The sequence below is a fragment of the Hyperolius riggenbachi genome, chromosome 10 (assembly GCF_040937935.1).
Source record: "Hyperolius riggenbachi isolate aHypRig1 chromosome 10, aHypRig1.pri, whole genome shotgun sequence".
Classification (NCBI taxonomy): Eukaryota; Metazoa; Chordata; class Amphibia; order Anura; family Hyperoliidae; genus Hyperolius; species Hyperolius riggenbachi.
In genome coordinates, this window is record NC_090655.1 from 33,744,749 (window position 1) to 33,764,176 (window position 19,428).

The 19,428-nt window shown below is 43.6% G+C and overlaps 1 protein-coding gene across 8 annotated transcripts in view; it reads right to left on the minus strand.

Annotated features, from left to right (window-relative positions):
- The window catches only part of LOC137533846 (alpha-2-macroglobulin-like protein 1), a 220,453-nt gene that overhangs the window by 14,669 nt on the left and 186,356 nt on the right, over positions 1-19,428 (minus strand). For all 8 annotated transcript variants that reach the window (XM_068255094.1, XM_068255096.1, XM_068255097.1 and 5 more), the window contains exons 28-34: positions 18,973-19,129; positions 16,744-16,818; positions 14,497-14,659; positions 11,725-11,936; positions 9,591-9,806; positions 6,059-6,168; positions 4,487-4,577 (exon numbers count right to left, since the gene is read on the minus strand). In XM_068255094.1, the coding sequence (XP_068111195.1) occupies positions 4,487-4,577; positions 6,059-6,168; positions 9,591-9,806; positions 11,725-11,936; positions 14,497-14,659; positions 16,744-16,818; positions 18,973-19,129 (1,024 nt within the window). The remainder of the gene's footprint in view (positions 1-4,486; positions 4,578-6,058; positions 6,169-9,590; positions 9,807-11,724; positions 11,937-14,496; positions 14,660-16,743; positions 16,819-18,972; positions 19,130-19,428) is intronic.

Genomic DNA, 19,428 nt, shown 5'->3' on the forward strand with positions numbered 1-19,428 from the left:
TAAGGCAGCAGTTGCTCCATTGTTTAATGGACAGTGTCTGTCCTAGGTCCTCCTCCCACACCATCATTTGCTTAGTTTTAGAGTGTTCTAAAGGTTGCGAGATTATTGAGTATAGGTATGAAATGAGACCACCTTCCAGGGGTCTATGTAAACACCAATTTTCAAATGTGGTATGGGTGGGAGGGGCCACAGTGGTGCCAATTATTGATCTAATATAGTGGTAGATTTGGATAGCTCTAAATTGTTCTTTCGGTGGAAAGGAGGTAAGTGTTTTGAATTGGATCCATGTTAGTAACCTGTCAGCCACAATAAAGTTGGATATAGTTACAAAACCCTGGGTAGTCCACCAGTTAAAGGATTGCGTGCTCCATCCAGGTGTAAAATCTGGGTTATTGAGTATGGGGAGCTGGTGGGGGATTTGGGATTGTAGGTTTTTGGTGAATCTCAGTTTAGTCCATATGCTAAGAGAGTGAGCAGTTACAGGTGATTGTTGTTTATATTTTGCTGGAGAGGGTAGACTTGACCATAGTGTGGACGCTAGTGTAACTGGGGACAAAAGATCGTTTTCGATGTCAGCCCACAGAGGGTGGTTGTGCTCGGAATGAAGTTGGGCAAGTTGGGCAATTTGAGAGGCTCGATAGTAGCTGTATAGGTCTGGTACGCCTAAACCCCCTCGGATTCTATTAAGACACATAGTGCGTTGGTTAATTCTACTCTTTTTGTCGTTTGTGACAAATTTAAAAATAGAGTTCTGTAAATCTTTGAGAGATGCTTTAGTCACTTGGATAGGTAGTGTCCTAAATAGATATAATATTCGTGGTAGAAGGTTCATTCTTACTGAATGAATACGTCCAGTCCACGATAATGTTGGTGAGTTCCACCTATTTAAGTCTTGTTTGAGCTCGGAGAGCATTGGTTTGTAATTTAATTGGAAAAGGTCTTTCGGGTCAGTTGATATTTTAATGCCCAAATATGTAATGTACTTTGTTTGGTGGGAGAGGCCCAATTTGTCCGCCAGGGCCTCAGCACTTTGCTTAGTAAGATTGGCAAAGAGTACCTCTGATTTGTTAATATTTAATGTGAGGCCTGAAAGCTCGCCAAATGTTTTGACCGTTTGGAGCAGATTGGGGATGGAGGTATGTGGTGAGGAAAGGGTTAATAGCAGGTCATCCGCAAAAAGGTTTGCTTTATATTCTGAACTTTTGAGTTTAATGCCTTGTATGTCAGGGGAGGCGCGAATTTTATTGGCTAGGGGCTCTATTATTAGGGCAAATATGGCAGGGGATAGGGGGCACCCTTGTCGGGTACCCCTTTGAATTGGGATAGGGACAGGGTTAGTGGTAGGTAGTTTAAGATGTGCGACTGGGTTGGAGTATAGGCAATTCACAGCTTGTAAGAAGGGGCCAAATATTCCTGCTCTTTGGAGGGTTGAATGCATAAAGGTCCAGTCAATAGTGTCAAAGGCCTTCTCCATGTCGCGGGACAGGAGGGCAGTGGGGGTTCTACGTGTTTTAATTATATGGAGGAGGTTAATTACTTTTCTTACGTTATCCGGGGCCTGACGAAATGGAATGAATCCTACTTGGTCTCTATGTGTCAGTGGCCCTATCAATTTATTTAGCCTGGCGACTAGTATGGCTGTGAGCAGTTTGTAGTCTAAATTTAAGAGAGATATGGGCCTGTAATTTTTTATGTCTAAGGGATCACGTTTAGGTTTTGGTATGACAGCGATTATTGACTGTAGAAATTCAGGGGCCGGGGTTTTGCCATCTAATATGGAGTTATATATTTTTTTAAGGTAAGGGATTAATACTTTTTTGAATTTTTTATAATATATAGCAGAGAATCCGTCTGGGCCTGGGGCCTTTCCATTTTTTAATTTTTTGATTGCTAGAAATATTTCTAGGTCGGTGACTGGGGAATTTAGGGTAGAGGCTTTTTCGGGGCGTAGGATTGGTGTATGTAGGTTTTGATAGAATGTGGTTGCACTTGGGCCGGATATATTGCAAGAGAAATACCTAATTTTAATGTGTATGTCGGGTTTTTTAATATGACATGTCGATGTATCATATGGGCAATGCTACGCAGGGCTGGTTCTGTCATGAAGCAAGGTGAAACACTTGCATCAGGCGTAGAGATTACAGGGACAGCATTTTTGTACTGTGAGCGAGGTGAAGAGGTCATCATTGGGGAAACGCAGCTTGTTGTGCTGTGTGAGGAGTCTGACAGTGAGTGAGAAGGGGGAAGTATTGGTTTGATTTCTCAAAATATTCCATCAAGCTCTTTCTTCTACCAGAAGAATCTGATCATATATAGCCACCTTTACAGATAACCACTTTTTACTGCTTTGCATTATGATAATATTACAGGATTCATTGTGTTATTGGTGTTATCAATATTCTGAAGAGAAGAGGTTGTCATTGTGATGAACCACAGATTGAAAAAGGTTGGGAATAATTTCTATAAGAGAAGTGTGTATGATATAAAATCCCTCCACTGGCTTTCTATCCAGTCCAGAATCAGATTCAAGATACTGTGTCTGGCCTATAAATCTGTCCACAAAACCTGCCCAACCTACATTTCCGATCTTACTCAGAGGTACACACCTAGCCACCAGGGATGAGCAGAAACTACGCCCAAACGTAATTACACATCTTAATTCATAATTACGTATCGTAATTGGAATGCGAAGTTTGTAGATTACGCTTACGAAAATAGGCATAACAACGTACCACTCTGCGTAATTACGGCCGTTGCGCGTAGTTAAAGATTCGTCATGCGGACACGCTTTACGGCTCTTTACGACAGGGAATGCGGAAGAAGAGGACGCTTGGCCAGAGGACGACTGGCAGTCGGCCAAAAACGAAACTTAGCCGCGGAGGGAGACCGGAGGGCACCTAGGGACCGGCGCGGGCACAGGACGGCTGCAGGAGGCTTGGGAAAGCTCCAGGTAAGTGAATTTTTATTTGGGCCCACGGTTAAGGTTCCCTTTAACATGTATATTGCAAAGTCAACTACGAATGTCCTAAACGCGGATATTTTTACGTGTACGGATGAAATTATCACATGGACATGCGCATTGGTGCTCTTAGCTAGGAATGTACGCATGGAAACTAAACAATGCAGAAAATTTTCCGCATATTGGCATAAACGTCTGCATTCAACTATGTTTCGGCTTACACGTAATTTAATGCATAGTTATGTTCGACATCCGTAGGTGAAAGCTAACTACACATATGTTGTAATTGAGCTACACGTAATTGTGGAAAATTACGCATAATTTCCCTGAATCATAGTTGGCCACTTACGATCAACCCTACTAGCCACTCACTCTGCTCCTACAAGGAACTTCTCCTGACCGATCTCCGCATCACCCAGTCTCATGCACGCATCCAGGACTTCTCAAGAGCTGCTTCAATACTATGGAACACCCTACCTCCCTCCCATTAGGGTTTTCCCCTCCTCCAACATCTCCAAGAAGACCCTCAAAACTCACCTTTTCACTCTGGCTTACCCCCCTTCACTGGTGCTCTAAACCCGCAGCTGAACTCTGGTCCCCTAATTTTCATCCCCCTACCTCTCCCTCTAGATTGTAAGCCTTCAGGCAGGGCCCTCCTCCTTATGTCTCCTACCTGTTCACACACCTCCATTACCGTACACCTATTCTATGGATCTGAGCAGGGATGAGCAGAAACTACGCCAGTGCGAATTTACGCATCGTAATGCGCATCTACGCATTGTAGTTCATAGGTGAAGTTTCAAAACTACGCTTACGAATTTACACGTAGCGAAGTACCGATAAGCGTAGCTTACGCCCACTATGCGTAGTTAACATGTGTATTGCGTAGTGAACTACGAATGCGTTATTCGCAGCTATTTTTCCACGTGCGGTTGTATGCTTACAAATTTACGCATTAGAGTTCCTGGTATAAGCATTTACAGAGGAATTCATGCGTAAAATTTTCTTCATACGGGCATAAGCATCCGCATACACTACGCTTCGTACTACATGTAATTGCGTATTTTAATGCGTAGTCTACACAATGCATACGAAGCGAATATTTGTAAGCCGTAGTTTGGCGAAGCGTAATTGCGTAAAACTATGCGTAGTTCCAGCGTAGCAAAGTTGGCTGACTACGACCATCCCTGGATCTGAGTGAACTCGGCTTGCCTATTTCTCCATGCTCCCATCCAGTGAATGACTTAGCATTACCTGGTACTCATACTGTGCTGTGTGATCTGGTTTTTCTTGTATTCCTGTATTGTCTTATTGCTATATGTCACCCCTAAATATTGTCTGTAACCTTTACTAATGTCCAGCGTTGCGTAATATGTTGGCACTTTATAAATACAATAAATATACATAAACACACACACTGAATGTGGTGTCATATAGATAAATGACTAAACATTGTTTCATTGGAGCCCGAACTCCACAAAGGCGCTAAATCCAATACTTTCCCCCAAAATCCTCTCTTCTACTTGCCTCAGCCAGGGATTCTTTTTTGGGAGTGCATCCCGACAACATTTTGATCTCCATCAATGCCATGTTGGTGTTGTTTCGGTCACCTGTGTACCTGCAGAAAGAGCAGACGATGATCGATTGGATAGCATTACTCTCCACTAGGGATGAATAATGATATGCAAATACTTCTGAGTTTACGCAAATTCATGCAAATGCTATGAAAATATAAATGCAGCTTGAAATTGGGCCAATCAATTTAAACCTGGTGGGACTTGATTGGTCCATTTTCAAGCTGCATATATTTGCATTAAAAAGTCCATAAATTTGCATAAACTCAAAAGTATTTGCAAATCACTGATCATCTCTAATCTCCACTAAATGTCCAGCTGCTTTCATTATGGTTGTGTCCGACAAGATGATGGACTCTGTTGACCCTGGCATCAGTGGTTAGCATGGGCTCTCCCAGGACGCAGAGCCTATGTGGCTATGGTCTTCAACAATGCAGCCACCAAGGGATGATGGGGTGTTGCCCCCAGTGGGAAACAGATTGCTTTGCTCTCCACCCGTGGAGCTCCTGGTTCCCTTGTTTCTGATGGGACAATCTTGGGTATTTCAACCTGGTGGCTACTACAAACTGTTGTGGACCAGCATGTGGGTGAGATGTTTCCTGATGAAGCAGTCTGTTGAGCGCAACACGCATAAGGTCCGCCTACCCCTTTTTGGTGCACCATATCAATTTTTAATCTATAGAGTACCTGATGAAGCACATAGCTCCTTAAAGAACAGCTGAAGTGAGGAGAATATAGAGACTGCCATATTTATTTCCTTTTAAGCAATAATAGTTGCCTGGCAGCCCTGCTGATCTATTTGGCTGCAGCAGTGTCTGGAAAACACCAGAAACAAGCATGCAGCTAACTTTGTCAGATCTGACAATAATGTCAGAAACACCTGATCTGCTGCATGCTTGTTCAGGGTCTATGGCTAAACGAATTAGAGGCAGAGGATCAGCAGGACAACCCAGCAACTAGTATTGCTTAAAATGAAATAAATATGGAAGCCTCCATAGCCCTCTTGCTTCAGTTGTCCTTTAACTACATCACAAGTGGATGGGGAGAAGTGTAATCAGCAGCACAAAGCAGGAAACCTTGTTTTGTTTTGCAACTGCACTGAGTACCTGGCAGTAGTTTCAATATCAGACTGTCACTGTACAATGATCCTTACAGACATGGTCTACATATGCGCAAAAATAAGGTAAGCAAGTTGAAATAATGTTTGCCATTAGTTCTAGCAATGTGTAGAGATGAACTGAAAGGTTAATTAAGCCTCTTTTCCACTAGCGGCGTTCCACTTAGAAAAGCATACCTAGGTCGGTTTTCCAATTGCAGCATAATTTTCCATCAGAGTGTTCTGAATTTTTGCAAATTGCAAACATTGGGATGCACTTTTTTTGGTGCCGGCCAATTCCGGTGGCTCATGGCACAATCCCAGTGAGTGGAAAATGTAGGTTAAAGTCCTAGTGGAAAAGCAGCTTTATTCCTCAACAAAAATGAAGCTGCCCCTTTAAAATAGATCCATCATGCCTGTTTCTCTCACCAGTATTCTATCTGCAGCTGCAGCAGGTCCCGTGTCACACACTGAGGATACACCGACAAGCTAAAAGCCGATTCCTTCGCCACAGGAGGCGAGTGGTAACGCTGGCTGACCTAGAGGATAAAAACACGCAATCTAATCAATTTCTGTTATAAAACAAAAACAAAAAAAACAAAACAGAACACAGTGAGAAATAACAGTGACAAAAACAATGCAGCAGAGGGGCATACATATGTATTTGGCGCAGGATACAGCCAGTATGGCTTATCCTGCTGCTGCACAAGTTCCCGGCGACGTTAATTACTATTCCCCCTGTCACGGAAGAGCCGTGAGACCAGAAAATGCAATTGCAATCGGTTTCCTGAACCGATTGCCGTTGACAAGCCAGATCAGAATCTTATGTCTATGGATACCAGGCAGTCAAGTCTGGTATCCATAGACATACCAAGGGGTATGCTACAACCAAGTTATTAAACTTCTCAGGAACTGGACCCTCTACCCTAATCAAGTCTGATGTAATAGGAATTGTCATAATCTGAGGAATATTAATCTGTTATCAGTGCAAATGTGGCATTTATCGGTTTTGAATTACAGTGTTTTATAAGTTTAAACCTAAATCTCTCTCCGATGGAATAAACTGTGATTGGTTTGTGAACCGGAGGGGGCTGGCTTTGTTTCACCACCAAAACTAGCTTCCATAGAACCAGGGCGCATACAGGGAGGGGCAGTCCTCCAATTCCATCTCCATGTGAGCCTGCAGCTGCCTTGAGGACAGGCAGCGGCCATCTTGTCTGAACTTTGGCTCCTGAACTGAAACAAAGAACTGCACGTGTTTTCTCAGAAAGGACATATTTCCACATCAACTTAAGTATTTTCTTCCCTTATTTTTATTTTCCATACTGTGCTATTATTTGTCTCTATAATTGTTGATTTTAACAATTTTCTGTATATATTAATTATTTATATTGTATTTATAATAAACGACGCTAATGTAATTTATTTGTTCGGCTACACCTATTATTCAGCAACACAAAACCGAACCTAGCTTCTAAAGAGTCGCTACTATTGTTGATAGCTAGACAGAATAGAGTGTGTTTAACCATTTTTATTTGCAGGTCTAGAAACAGCCAGTCAGTGGGTTCCTCTGTCCCATTTGAACAGAGGTGGTGGCAGTTATACCCTGAAATAGTGTGTAATTTGTATTACCGTAACTCACAAGCTCCCTTCTAGTCGGTCTGCTGCCAAAATCCCAGCAGTTTCTGCGCACCGATTGCGACCACAGATTGTATGGTCTGTGTGCTGAAACCGATTGGAAGGCATTGTGCCTTCCGGCCACTTGGGGGCTTGTGACACCCCCTCTAGGTCCACGTGGATAGTGGGGAATTATATAATTCAGGTTCCAGCTATAGCTCGAAGCCAATTATAATGTTTTAAAATGTAACTTTTGCTCCGTCTTCTGACAGCACCGAAGTTACTCAGTGTGGGCCGCTATAGTCGTAATTCCTATTACGGCCTATGGTGGCGCCAGCTGCGTCCAAACCTCCTGTGCTGAATATAACTGCTTCGGCAGGGGGAGCTGCAGGTGCTAAACCACTTGGAAATAAAAACATTTCCTAATATGAAATCTACATCTGCTGTTCAGTGTCTTTCACGGCTTATAGAGACCTAAATAATATTTTTAGGTTCTTATGTTCTAGACCGTTGATCGGCACCAAACTCTGTATTTCTCCCCACAAGTCAGGTAGGATAGCAGCTGATTCAGCCACTGGGCTTAGAGGTAGAGTGGATAATGTTTTCAGCTAAGTCTCTGCACCTTCAGGCAAACACTGAGCTGCTGTCCGTGGAATAGATCAGCTGCTTTCCTACATGAAACTAGAGGCTTTCTCTTGTGTGGGAAATACAGAGCCAGGATACATACATACAGGGCTGCCTTCAAGGCAATACAGGAGGTACTGCTATATGGGGCCAAAGACAGTCTGGGACCTAAACAGTGGCAGTTCCACATGGGCCTCAGCTGTCCATCACTCCCACAGTATGGCCCCTTTTAGCCACATGAGCTGTGTGGTAAAACAACACTGATGCCAGCTGTATGTCTCCTCTCCCTGCCGCGTGACGGGAGGACACACAACAATGCAGGGGGGGGGGGGGGAGGACTACAATGTATTGTTGCTCTGCCCCGTCATGCTGTGGCCTCACCCCTGCATGTGACTCTGCCCCCTTGTGAGTCTATTATGGTAGGGGCATAATACACCAAGAGGCTCCGCTCCCTTACCTGCTGGCCACTACAATACATTGTGCAATTTACAATACATCTATCACTACCTACCTGCTACTACAGGCTACCTTTCAGATTGTGATTAGATATATGGAGGCACAGGGGAGTAAGGGGGGCCCAGAAAATTCTGATGGCGGCCCTGCATACATACATAAAAACCTAATTTTATAATAGTTCTTTGGAGGTTTGAACTGTTACATGACCCAAACTTGCAGAATAATAACCGACACCAGTAATTCATGGCTTCTGACTTGAAAGTGTACCTGAGATTATAAAAATAAAAAAAATATTCATACCTGGGGTTTTTTTCACCCCTTCAGGCTAATCGGTCTCTCGCCATCCTCTCAGGCCACATGGATCCTCCACTAGGCAGCCTGGTAATTCGGCCTGGCGGTGCAGGCGCAGTTAGGCCATGTGCGCGCCCCCATCCTGTTCCCGAAGCTTGTGCCGACGGGAACGTGACAGGCAAGCGCGGCTGAGCCATGCATGCGGAGTAGGCCCAGATTTGCGAAGTTAACGGGGCATCTAGTGAAAGATTCAGGCAACCCAAGTGGACAGAGACAGACTGATTAGCCTGAAGGGGCTGGAGGAAGCCCCAGGTATGTATATGTATTTTTTAATTTTTCTCGGTGTCAGATTGCCTTTAATACAGTGGTTTGTCGACCTGCTGCTATTACATTGTAAAGTATAATAGGGGTAGTGGGTGGTGCCTTATGAGCCAGAGCTCAGCAAGGCTGCTCAGAGATCATTTTTGTGACTGACAGCATGCAATAGTCTTAAAGCCACAGCCAATTCCCTAACTGAAGAGATGCTGGGGCTGCCTGACAGCAGCTTATACAGCCCATCCTCTGTTCTAGGTGGCATTATTTAAATTTATTATTTGTGGTCAATGTGATCAGATCATTAACCATTCAATATAGGTACAGTATGTGGCTGCTTTATTACGACTGAAATGTGTTGCAATAGATCGGGTACATAAAGATTTACGTATTTGCCTTAACCTGGGATTTAAATCCTTCGTTCACCCTCCCAGGTATTTAGGTATTTTCTCTTCTGCAAAGGTGAATAGAGCACTACATCATTACAATTACAATTTCCATATTTGATGCAGCGGTTCTAGCGAAATCCCTTTTGGAAAAGTCAGTCATGTGATCTTGATCCAGTCATAATAACCAACAACAAATGTTAATTTTCCTTAGCCAATACTATGGGCACCTACATTTCCGCGTGCCCATTTTGCATGTACCTACGTCACTTTACCTGCATAAAGACGGTCCCAGCTCCTGAAGCTGTCACCAGGTATTCCCCAGGCAACTTTGGCAGTGCCACCTTTTGCAGCAGGAGTCTATTATCATTATTCACGATGAGCCTGTGACTGAATCCATTCAATGAAGTCACATCGATCACCACATCTCCTGACTTGGCAGAAGCTATGCTAGCAAATTTGGACAATGCTTGAAGACCCACAACTGTATCCTGAAAATGACAACAACATTAAAGTAAAGGTTAATCATGAAAGTGGTTAAGGAATCATTACGCACAACAAATAATATTTCAGAGCTTTGTTGATGCTTAAGGATTCAACCAAGTCATGGTGCCTCCTGTCTCTTGGGACTCCATTGGTGAGATCTCAGTTCTTTTCTTGTGTTCTGGTCTGCACATTGGTTGCAGCCATTAAAATGGACCCCACCTGGGCCATGGGGGGTCCATTTATAATAGGCCCTGTAGGCACACGCCTATAGGCGCCTGATGATGGAAAAGTGGCTCACTCCCCTCCCCTAGTGCCTCCCTCCCTCCTTCCCTATTCCCTGAGAAGAGCGTAACTGAGAAGTTACTCACCCAGCTCTCGGCATTCCACTGACCACTGACCAGATCTCCATTTAGCTGGGGGCACCACTAGCCACTTAATACCAAGGTTACCATTGGCTTCCTAATGCTAAGGGACAACTGTAGTTATGACGGGCAAGGGGAGTAAGAAAGAAGTGACAGGTGGGCCAGCCAGCACACTTGCGGTGCAGTTTGACAAGTATTTGTAGGTTCATGGAGGGTGAAGTCTAGTGTGCCAGGGTATCTGTGCCTATAAGCTTCAGTGATGTAAATCCAGGCCTGCCACCCAACTATCCCTGTTGGAGTCCTAATTTATTTTCTGTGAAGGCTACAGGAAAACTAGGAGCACTAAAATGTGGGCAGAAGGGCAGAACATAGTTATAGACTAGCAAAGAGATCTCACCTATGGAGTTACTAAGATATCTGTGAAGCCTAGTGATCTCCACCCTTCAGTTTTTGCCCCAGAATTTTTTTCCAGCTGGGTGGCAGGAAAAAGTAGCCGGGTGGGGCGCGATGGGGTAATGCAGGGCTGGTGTAACTCTGCTCACAGAAGAGAAGGAGGTGAGCCGATGACAGTCGGGTTCTCACCAAAACAAGCTGGGTGGAGCACCCGGCTAATAGAGCCTGGGGAGAACACTGCCCTTGAACTCTAAAATTGGTGCAAGATCATCATCACTTCATTCACTTTATAAATCCATAAAAAAAAATTGTGTTGGACGGAAAAAGATTGAGATAAAATGGGGACCTAGGCAAGTTAGCAGTTTTTGCCAACCGCTGATGATCACTTGACTTTTTTTTAGTAAGATGCGGTGGGGGCTAGCATCCACCAGGTCTCTCTCCAGGCCATAGGCAACTGCCTAGGTTTGCCTTGTGAATGATCCTGCTCTGGTGTTGGATCAAGATTTTTACATGAACCAACGTTTGGAAGAAAACTGGCAAAGTTTGGTTGTGGACTCAAATTGCCTGAATAGACATATTTGGGGATACTTAGGTGGTTTTACTGGTCACCAGGGCCGGATTTGTACTCTTCAGTGTCCAAGGCCACTGTCAGCAGCCACCACCCTTAGCCAGATGACCCTCCAGTACAGGTAGCCAGATGACCCTTCCTCCTCCTTCCAGTATAAATAGCCAGATGACTTTTACCCCCTCTCCTCTTCAATTTTGCCTGATGACCACACTCTTCCCTCCAGTGGCCCCTCCCTCTTCCCTCTAGTATATAAGTAGCCAGATGACCATCCTCCCCTTCCGTGTAGATAGCCTAATTACCCCCTCCCTCCAGTATAGGTAGCCAGGTAATCCTTCCCCCTAGTATAGCCTGCTGCCAACCTGCCCTTGATCCTGTGGTGCCCTAGGCCTTGGCATATGAAGCCTTGTCTTTAATCTGGCCCTGCTGGTCACAAAAAATATGTTGACAAAGCCAAAAAAACCTCCAGAGGCCTGAGGTTACAGATTTAAGGGGAATTATTGTATAACAGGTCTCTTTCAGAAAACAGAGTAAGCTTGTCATTAGCTCAATAGACTGACTTGTTCATCACATCAATAGTGGAGTCACTTCTGATTTACTGACCTGAGTAGAGCTGAATCCACCATTGGCATTTTGTTGCTTGGTCAACCAGCGCACCATGGGCATCATGTCTCCGACGTCTCTGCTGGTAGGCTGTGAAATGGAGACTAGGCTCAGGAGGACATAGGCTGTTATTTCAACATCCACAGATTTGGGCTTGGCCCAGTAGGAGTCTTTGTCAACTTTGGCTTCCTGAGTCCAATACAAGACACCATCTGCAAAAGAACAGTATTTAAAAGATCACATTATACGTGGAGTCTGGGGGACCTTAATCTCCTGCTGGACTCTTATACTTTATAATTCTCCAGTACTGATCTTTCATTATGCCATAGTTTTTGTTTCTACTACTATCTAAAGGCACCCATACATCTAGCAATTTTGGTGACCAATAGACAGATCTCTCTCTGATCAGATTAGATCAGAGAGAGAACTGTTGGCCACCACAAACCGCAGACTGATTTTCGAGCGATTTCAGCATGAAATATTTTGGCAAATCGGCCTTGTGACACCGCCTTGCTGCCCCCAGCCGCTGTCTACCCTAGTGTACATGTACCCCCCTGTGCCCCATGCATTAATACTAAACCTCTCCACCTCCTGCCTGACTCCTCATCCGGGTTCTTGCAACGACTTGATTGTGCCGGCAGCCATGTGGTGGGGCAAGAACCCGGAAGAGGAGACCGGCGGTAGAGAGGTAAAGTGTTGCATGTGGCACGAGGGGTACATGTACACTTGGGGAAGACAGCGGGCGGGTGTTTCCATTGCATTTGCGTTTATTGCACGCCACTACTGCCGTACACCCGTACAGCTTGTCGGCCCAACATGTTGCAGCATGTCCGATCGATACATGCAACCAATTTCAGCTCGAAATTGGTCAGATCGTCGATCAGGCATGCTTTTGGCGGCATCAATTTTTATCTAATTTGATAATTATTGAATCAGATGGTTGATTGGCTGCCAAATCGGTAAATGTACTGACACCTTTAGAGTTGGGCAACATTGGGTAAAATTTAGCACATGCTGCACAAAACCACAATCACACATTTTACCATACACTGACCCTTGTGGTATGTTAATAACGAATATGGAGAGCAAATTTTGTAGAAAGTAAAAGTATAATTCTGCTAAAGTCAATGTAAAAGTATGAACCAGTCACAAATACTAATTTTAGCTTAATCTAGTGGATTACAATTCTTCAATGAGCAGTTGAAAAGGGCGTCCGAGCCATATTTATTAAAAGGGCACCTCCATAGTCTTCAATGTTATTTCTGCAAATCTCAGCTACAACAAGGATGTGATAAGGGCGCCTGAGTTTTCATTTCGGCTACAAGGTTTTCAGTTCGGCTACAAAAGGGCGCCCCTTTGTAGCCCATATTTTTGATTCGGCTACAAGGTCTTTTATTCTGCTACAAAATAGCTCCCTTTTATAGCCAAGATGTTTGATTCGGGGTTGCAGGGGAGGGGTTAGGATTAGGCATCACAAGTGGAAAGGGGGGGTCTTAGGGTTAGGCACCACTAGGGGGGTCTAATGGTTAGGCACCACCAGCGGAGGGTTCTGTGTGAGAGTAGGGAGAAGTTAGGTCATAGCAATCCCCAAGGGGGTTCTTAGGTTTAACCAGCACCACTAGGTGGTGTCATAGTGTTAGGCACCACAAGGGGGTCTTAAGATAAGACACCACCAGAAGGGGTTAAGATTAGGCACCACCAGGGGGGTTTAGTGTTAGGCACCACCAAGAAAGGGTTCTGTGTGAGAGTAGAGAGAAGTTATGTCATAGTAATCACTTTTCTCAGCTATATCTAGTGCCCTTTTATAGCCCAACAAAGATTTTGCCTACAACAGCATCCTATTTATAAACTAAAACTAGCTTTTCGTCTACACCAGGCGCATTTTGTAGCTGAATTTGTCATTTCAGCGACACCAGGAGCCCTTTGTAGATGAATTTGGAATTTTGGCTACACCAGACCCCCCCTTTGTACATGAATTTGGAATTTTGGCTACACCAGGCCCCCCCCTTTGTAGATGAATTTGGAATTTTTGCTACAACAGGTGCCCTTTGTAGCCGAATTTTGCTTTTTTCGTTTATATCAGACAGACAGACACAGACACACAGAACATTTATATCGCGCTTTTCTCCTGGTGGACTCAAAGTGCCAGAGCTGCAGCCACTAGGACACACTCTATAGGCAGTAGCAGTGTTAGGGAGACTTGCCCAAGATCTCCTACTGAATAGGTGCTGGCTTACTGAACAGACAGAGCCGAGATTCGAACCCTGGTCTCATGTGTCAGAGGCAGAGCCCTTAACCATTACACTACCAGCCGTACTGCAAACTGTAAAAAGGTGCCCTTTTCAAATGTACGCCAAAAAATAGCCTCAATACAGAAACTCCAGTCCAAAGGTTTTGATTTTAAAATAGGGAGCATTATAACTTCTTGTTACCGCTTACAGAACACCTGCAATAAATCTACAATGTGTCTACTTCCCGCTTTAATGGAAGCAGACAAAGGGTCATCATCCTGTGTCTGCCAAGGAGGACTACTGATTGCCAAATGTCTGGGCTGTCACAGCTGAGATATCAAATTACACTAGTGATTACTTACAGATGAGGGGGAATTAGACCGGCTCTTCTCTCTACAAACACACAGGGTGCATTTCTTTCTGTTTCCCTTGTGTCATGTGCAAGAGTTCAGGTCCTCTTTAAGGTGACTAATGTGAGACGTGGTTGTTACTGGGAATAGAATTTGTTTTCTGTGACAAAGATACGTTGTGAATACTCTACCTCCTTTGGTGGCTTTTGGATTGAGGTGATTCCTGACTTGAGAAAGATCCTCGGCGTGGTTGGCCAGCGAGTAAGCATATGCCTGCAAGGCGAGCTTGTATGGTGAAGCCCCTTCCAGAGGTTGACTCTTGAGACACTGGAAGCCTTTCTCCACTACGGGATCCTGTGTCATGAGTACACAATACCCAGTAAGCTCTATTCTGCAAAGCAGTTACACAGAGTACAGCAACACATCTTTGTCATGATAACAAGACATACCTCATTGATGAGATGGTAACCAACTATTTGCATTCTTTGTTAGAGAAATCTCCTCTTCCATTTTCAGGCCTGGAACCCACCAGAGTGCTTTTTTGAGCATTTAGGGATCGCTTTAAATTGCTAGCAATTTCCCTAAACGCTCTGCCAATGTAAATAATAGGCTGAAGGACTAATAGATACGGTAACAATTAAAAAAAAAAATTATATATATATATATATATATATATATATATATATATATATATATATATATATTTATTTATTAATCCTTCCGCCCAGCCCCCAAAAAAAGAAAAAAAGGGAAGCACCACGTTGATTGGGGGAGGGGGGGGGGGGGGGAGAGACTGATATAATATGTGTTGGTGAGGAGGAATGAGCAAGGTAAGTGGGCTGATAACTTCAACCCAGTTAAGACCAAAGAAGTTGTTCTGGACTTTGGGATGACCAAAAAGTCCAATCACAAACCAATAGTGACCAATGCAGAGGCTCTGGAGAGCGTTTCCAGCTTGAAGTTTCTGGAAGTCACCATCGCCGAGGACTTGTCCTGGGCTGACAACGCTTTAGCTGTAATCGGCAAAGGACAAGAACGCCTGTATTTTTGGTGGGGAAAGGATTGCAACTTTCACCAGAAGTTGCTGCTTAATTTTTACTGATGCACTAAAGAAAGCATCTTGAGCAGCTGCATGACAGCCTGGTACAACAGCTGCACAAAGATCGATAACCAAGCCTCTCATTATCGGCACCAACTACCGTAACTGGAACTCTTGTACAAGTAGGGATTGTCAGAATTGCTGGTTTCCGATTCTGTGGAAATTCAGATTTCCGCTAATGCCAATTACAAACTCTGTGGATTTCCAATTCATTTTTTTTAATTATAATTATTTTCTGCATTCTCCGATTGGCCAAATACTTCTGAATTTGTCTCGGAAGTATTGGACCAATCAGAGAATGCAGAATTTTACTGCCGTAATCTGAATACCACACACATTTTAGGCCAATCACAAAACTTGAGAATACTCCGTAGTATCAGAGTCTTATGATTGGTCTAAAATTGTCGCGGTAATACAATTTTCAAAGAAATTCTGCATTCCCTGATTGGTCCAATGCTTCCAAGTTCTGTGATTTGGCTAAAATGACTGAGCTGCTAATAGCAGAGGTAGTACACTACCGTTCCAAGTTCAATCTCCCCAAGCCCACAGATGTCTCAGCTCTGCTGCACAACTTGCAGACTCAGTATATCGGGAACCATAAACAGGGAGGGATAGACTGAGAGGAGGGGAACTGCTACTTCCTCATGCCCATAATCCACGTTTTACCTAGTCGAGAATTACGGCAGAGCAGAGGACCACAGGGGGCGCTGTACTGTTAGGATGATGCTGTGACATATCATAGCACCACACATAATAAAACACGATTAAAAGCATTAAAGCCAACACTCGGGTCAGGGGAACTTTAAAGTGAACCTCCGGACTAAAAATCTACTCAGCAGAACTGAAAAGGCTTGGTGTTTCTTTAACAGTTTCACAGCATCAGAACTTTGTTTTTCTTACCAAAGCATCATTTTTAGCTAAATTTTTAGCTAAGCTCCACCCATCAAGGAAAGAAAGCCCAGGTTTTTTTTTCCCTGATGCTGTGCAGAGCATGATGGGATTTCTTATATTGTTGTTCACGTTGCCTAGCAACCGGGAGAGGTGCTCAGGACACAGGACAGTTGGAACTGTGTCTCATGCTCCCTGTCACCTCCTTTCAACCAAAAAGATGGCTGCCATCATGAAATCAAACATGTGCCTGTTCTTTTAAAACAGGGTGGGTAAGAGATTATATTACCTATCTATTTTAATTAACATAACTAATGTAACTTAATGACAGTATGTTTGTTAGGCTGGAGTTCCTGTTTAAGGTATGTTTTACCTGTAACTGATGTTTTGCTAAAGAAGATGGGCAGTGAGAGACAAAGGAAGTTGTCATTACAGAGGATTGATGACTTACGCTGTCATTTCTTCCACATTCCAGCAAGCCAATTAAAATGTAGGCTGTTAGGGAGATCTCATCATCTACGCCGCCCTGTAACATAGGAGGAGAGTTATTGAGTGAATGTATTTGTTTACTATGTGAAAAAATACATCCCACTGATTCTTACAGGGAATTCTGGTCCACATGACTGCTGGTTGCCAGACATGTGAGCATGTGTATCCTAGGCCAACGGTATTGCCACGGGTACATTTGAAAAGGGCGCCTGGAAAAAAGGGCGCCTGATATAGTAAAAAAAAAAAAAAAAAGCCAGATTCGGCTACAACGGGCTCCTGGTGTAGCCCATATTGCAAATTTGGCTACAAAGGGCGCCTAGTGTAGCCCATATGCCAAATTTGGCTACATAAAGTGCCTGGTGTAGGTGAAATGTCAAATGCGGCTACAAAGTGCGCCTGGTGAAGCCCATATTCCAAATTCGGCTACAAAGGGTGCCTGGTGTAGCCAAAAAGCTAGTTTTAGTTTAAAAAAAGTATACTGTAATAGGCAAAATTTGTTGGGCTATAGGGCTCTGGATATAGCCAAGAAAAGTGGTTACTATGACCTAACTTCTCCCTACTCTCATACAGAATCCTCCCCTGATGGTGCCTACTGCCTAACCTTAACCCCTCCTGGTGTTTCCCAACCCCTCCCTGGTGGTGCCTAACCTTAACACTAATACCCCCCTGGTGATTACTATGACCAAACTTCTCCCTATTCTCACACAGAACCCTACCCTGGTGGTGCCTAACCCTAACCTCCCCACCTTGGTGGTGCCTAACCCTAAGCCCTCCCTTGTGATTACTATGACCCAACTTCTCCCTACTCTCACACAGAACGCTCCCCTGGTGATGCCTAACCCCCCTGGTGGTGCCTAACCCTAAGACCCACCTTGGTGGTGCCTAACCCTAAGACCTGTGCCTGGTGATTACTATGACCTAACTTATCCATACTCTCACACAGAACCCTCCCCTTGTGGAGCCTTACCCTACGACCCCCTTAGTGGTGCCTAACTCTAAGCCCCCCCCCTGCTTGTGAAGCCTAATCCTAAACCCCCCCCCCCCCCCATTAAAGAAAATCCTGGTTACAAAAGGGCACCCTTTTGTAGCAGAATCAAAAACATTGTAGCCGAATCAAAAATATGGACTACAAGGGGCGCCCGAGCTGAGCTCGTCCATACCGCTAAGATGGTTAAAGGACAACTGAAGTGAGAGTGATATGGAGGCTGCCATATTTATTCCCTTTTAAACAATACCAGTTGCCTGGCAGCTCTGCAGGTCTATTTAGCTTCAGTAGTGTCTGAATCATACCAAAAACTAGCATGCAGATTATCTTGTCAGATCTGATAATGTCAGAAATGCCTGATCTGCTGCATGCTTGTTCAGGGTTTATGGCTTAATATATTAAGAGGCAAAGGATCAGCAGGACAGCCAGGCAACTGGTATTGCTTAAAAGGAAATAAATATGGCAGCCTCCCTATCCTTCTAGCTTTAGTTTTTCTTTTAAGTTTTCTATGGTAATAATCTACAGCAGTGATGGGCTGAAATTTTGCATATGCGAAATTTCGCATCGAAATTCGCGATTACGCGTCGTAATCGTAATGCAAAATTTCAGGATAAATCATCATTAACTTGTATGAAATAGTAGTATTTCATAATTTTGCGTAATTTTCACAAAATTTTGCATAAGTTTGTGCTGAATTTAATGGTTAATAGTAAAGCCCCCATTTGTGCTATTGCTAACAAAATTGCTACATATGTTAAGAAGAAATACAAGTCAAAAATAATAATTTTTCAAAAAGATCTTGTCGTTTTTGAGAAAATCAATTTTAAAAATGCAAAGATAAATGTTTTTTAAACTGTCATTTGTGAGTTTAAAAACCATTTTTCTTTGCATTTTTAAAATCGGTTCTCTACCAGGTCTTTTTGAAAAATTATTTTTGTGACTTGTACCCACTATTCTCCTTAATATACTATATGTAGCAATTTTGGTGTCAATAGAATGTAATGGGGTTTTGCTATTCACTGCCAAAGCCGGCACAAAATTACGCGACAATTACACGAAATTTCATGCAAAATTACGAATGACTATACGAAATCAATTTAATGTACAAATCGTAATTACGTATAGGTGAAATTGCAAAAATGTACATGAAAATGTGCGTAATCGTAATTAGCTGATTACGATCATCCCTGATCTACAGTCATTCACCTTCAGGCCGTTGTTCAGAAGCCGTCCTTTGGCCTGGAAACATCCGTCATCCTTCTGTTGCTTCTCAAGAAACGCCATCCCTAGTTTCATATGATTCTTATCAATGAACGTAAACTCCTCAGCCATACAGAAACATTTTGTGACGAAAGCCGTTAACCTGGAGAGAAACAAGAAGATGATGTCTGCTTGTTAATGAACATGAACATTTTTTCATGGCCAGGGACCCTCTCCAAAATTGTGCTTCTGGTTGGGCAAGCCAATTTTAACTTTTTTTTCAGAGGCTTCAAAAGAACACACATTACAGGCTGACAGTTAAAGACCCTAAACTATTTCTGAAAACAGAGAAACTACAGACTGGAAATATAGCATTGCCAATCAATGGTATAGGTAAGGAACTTTGGGCCCCAGTGCTAGCTTTACATTGGGCCCCCCAAGCACTCTATACATAAATCATAT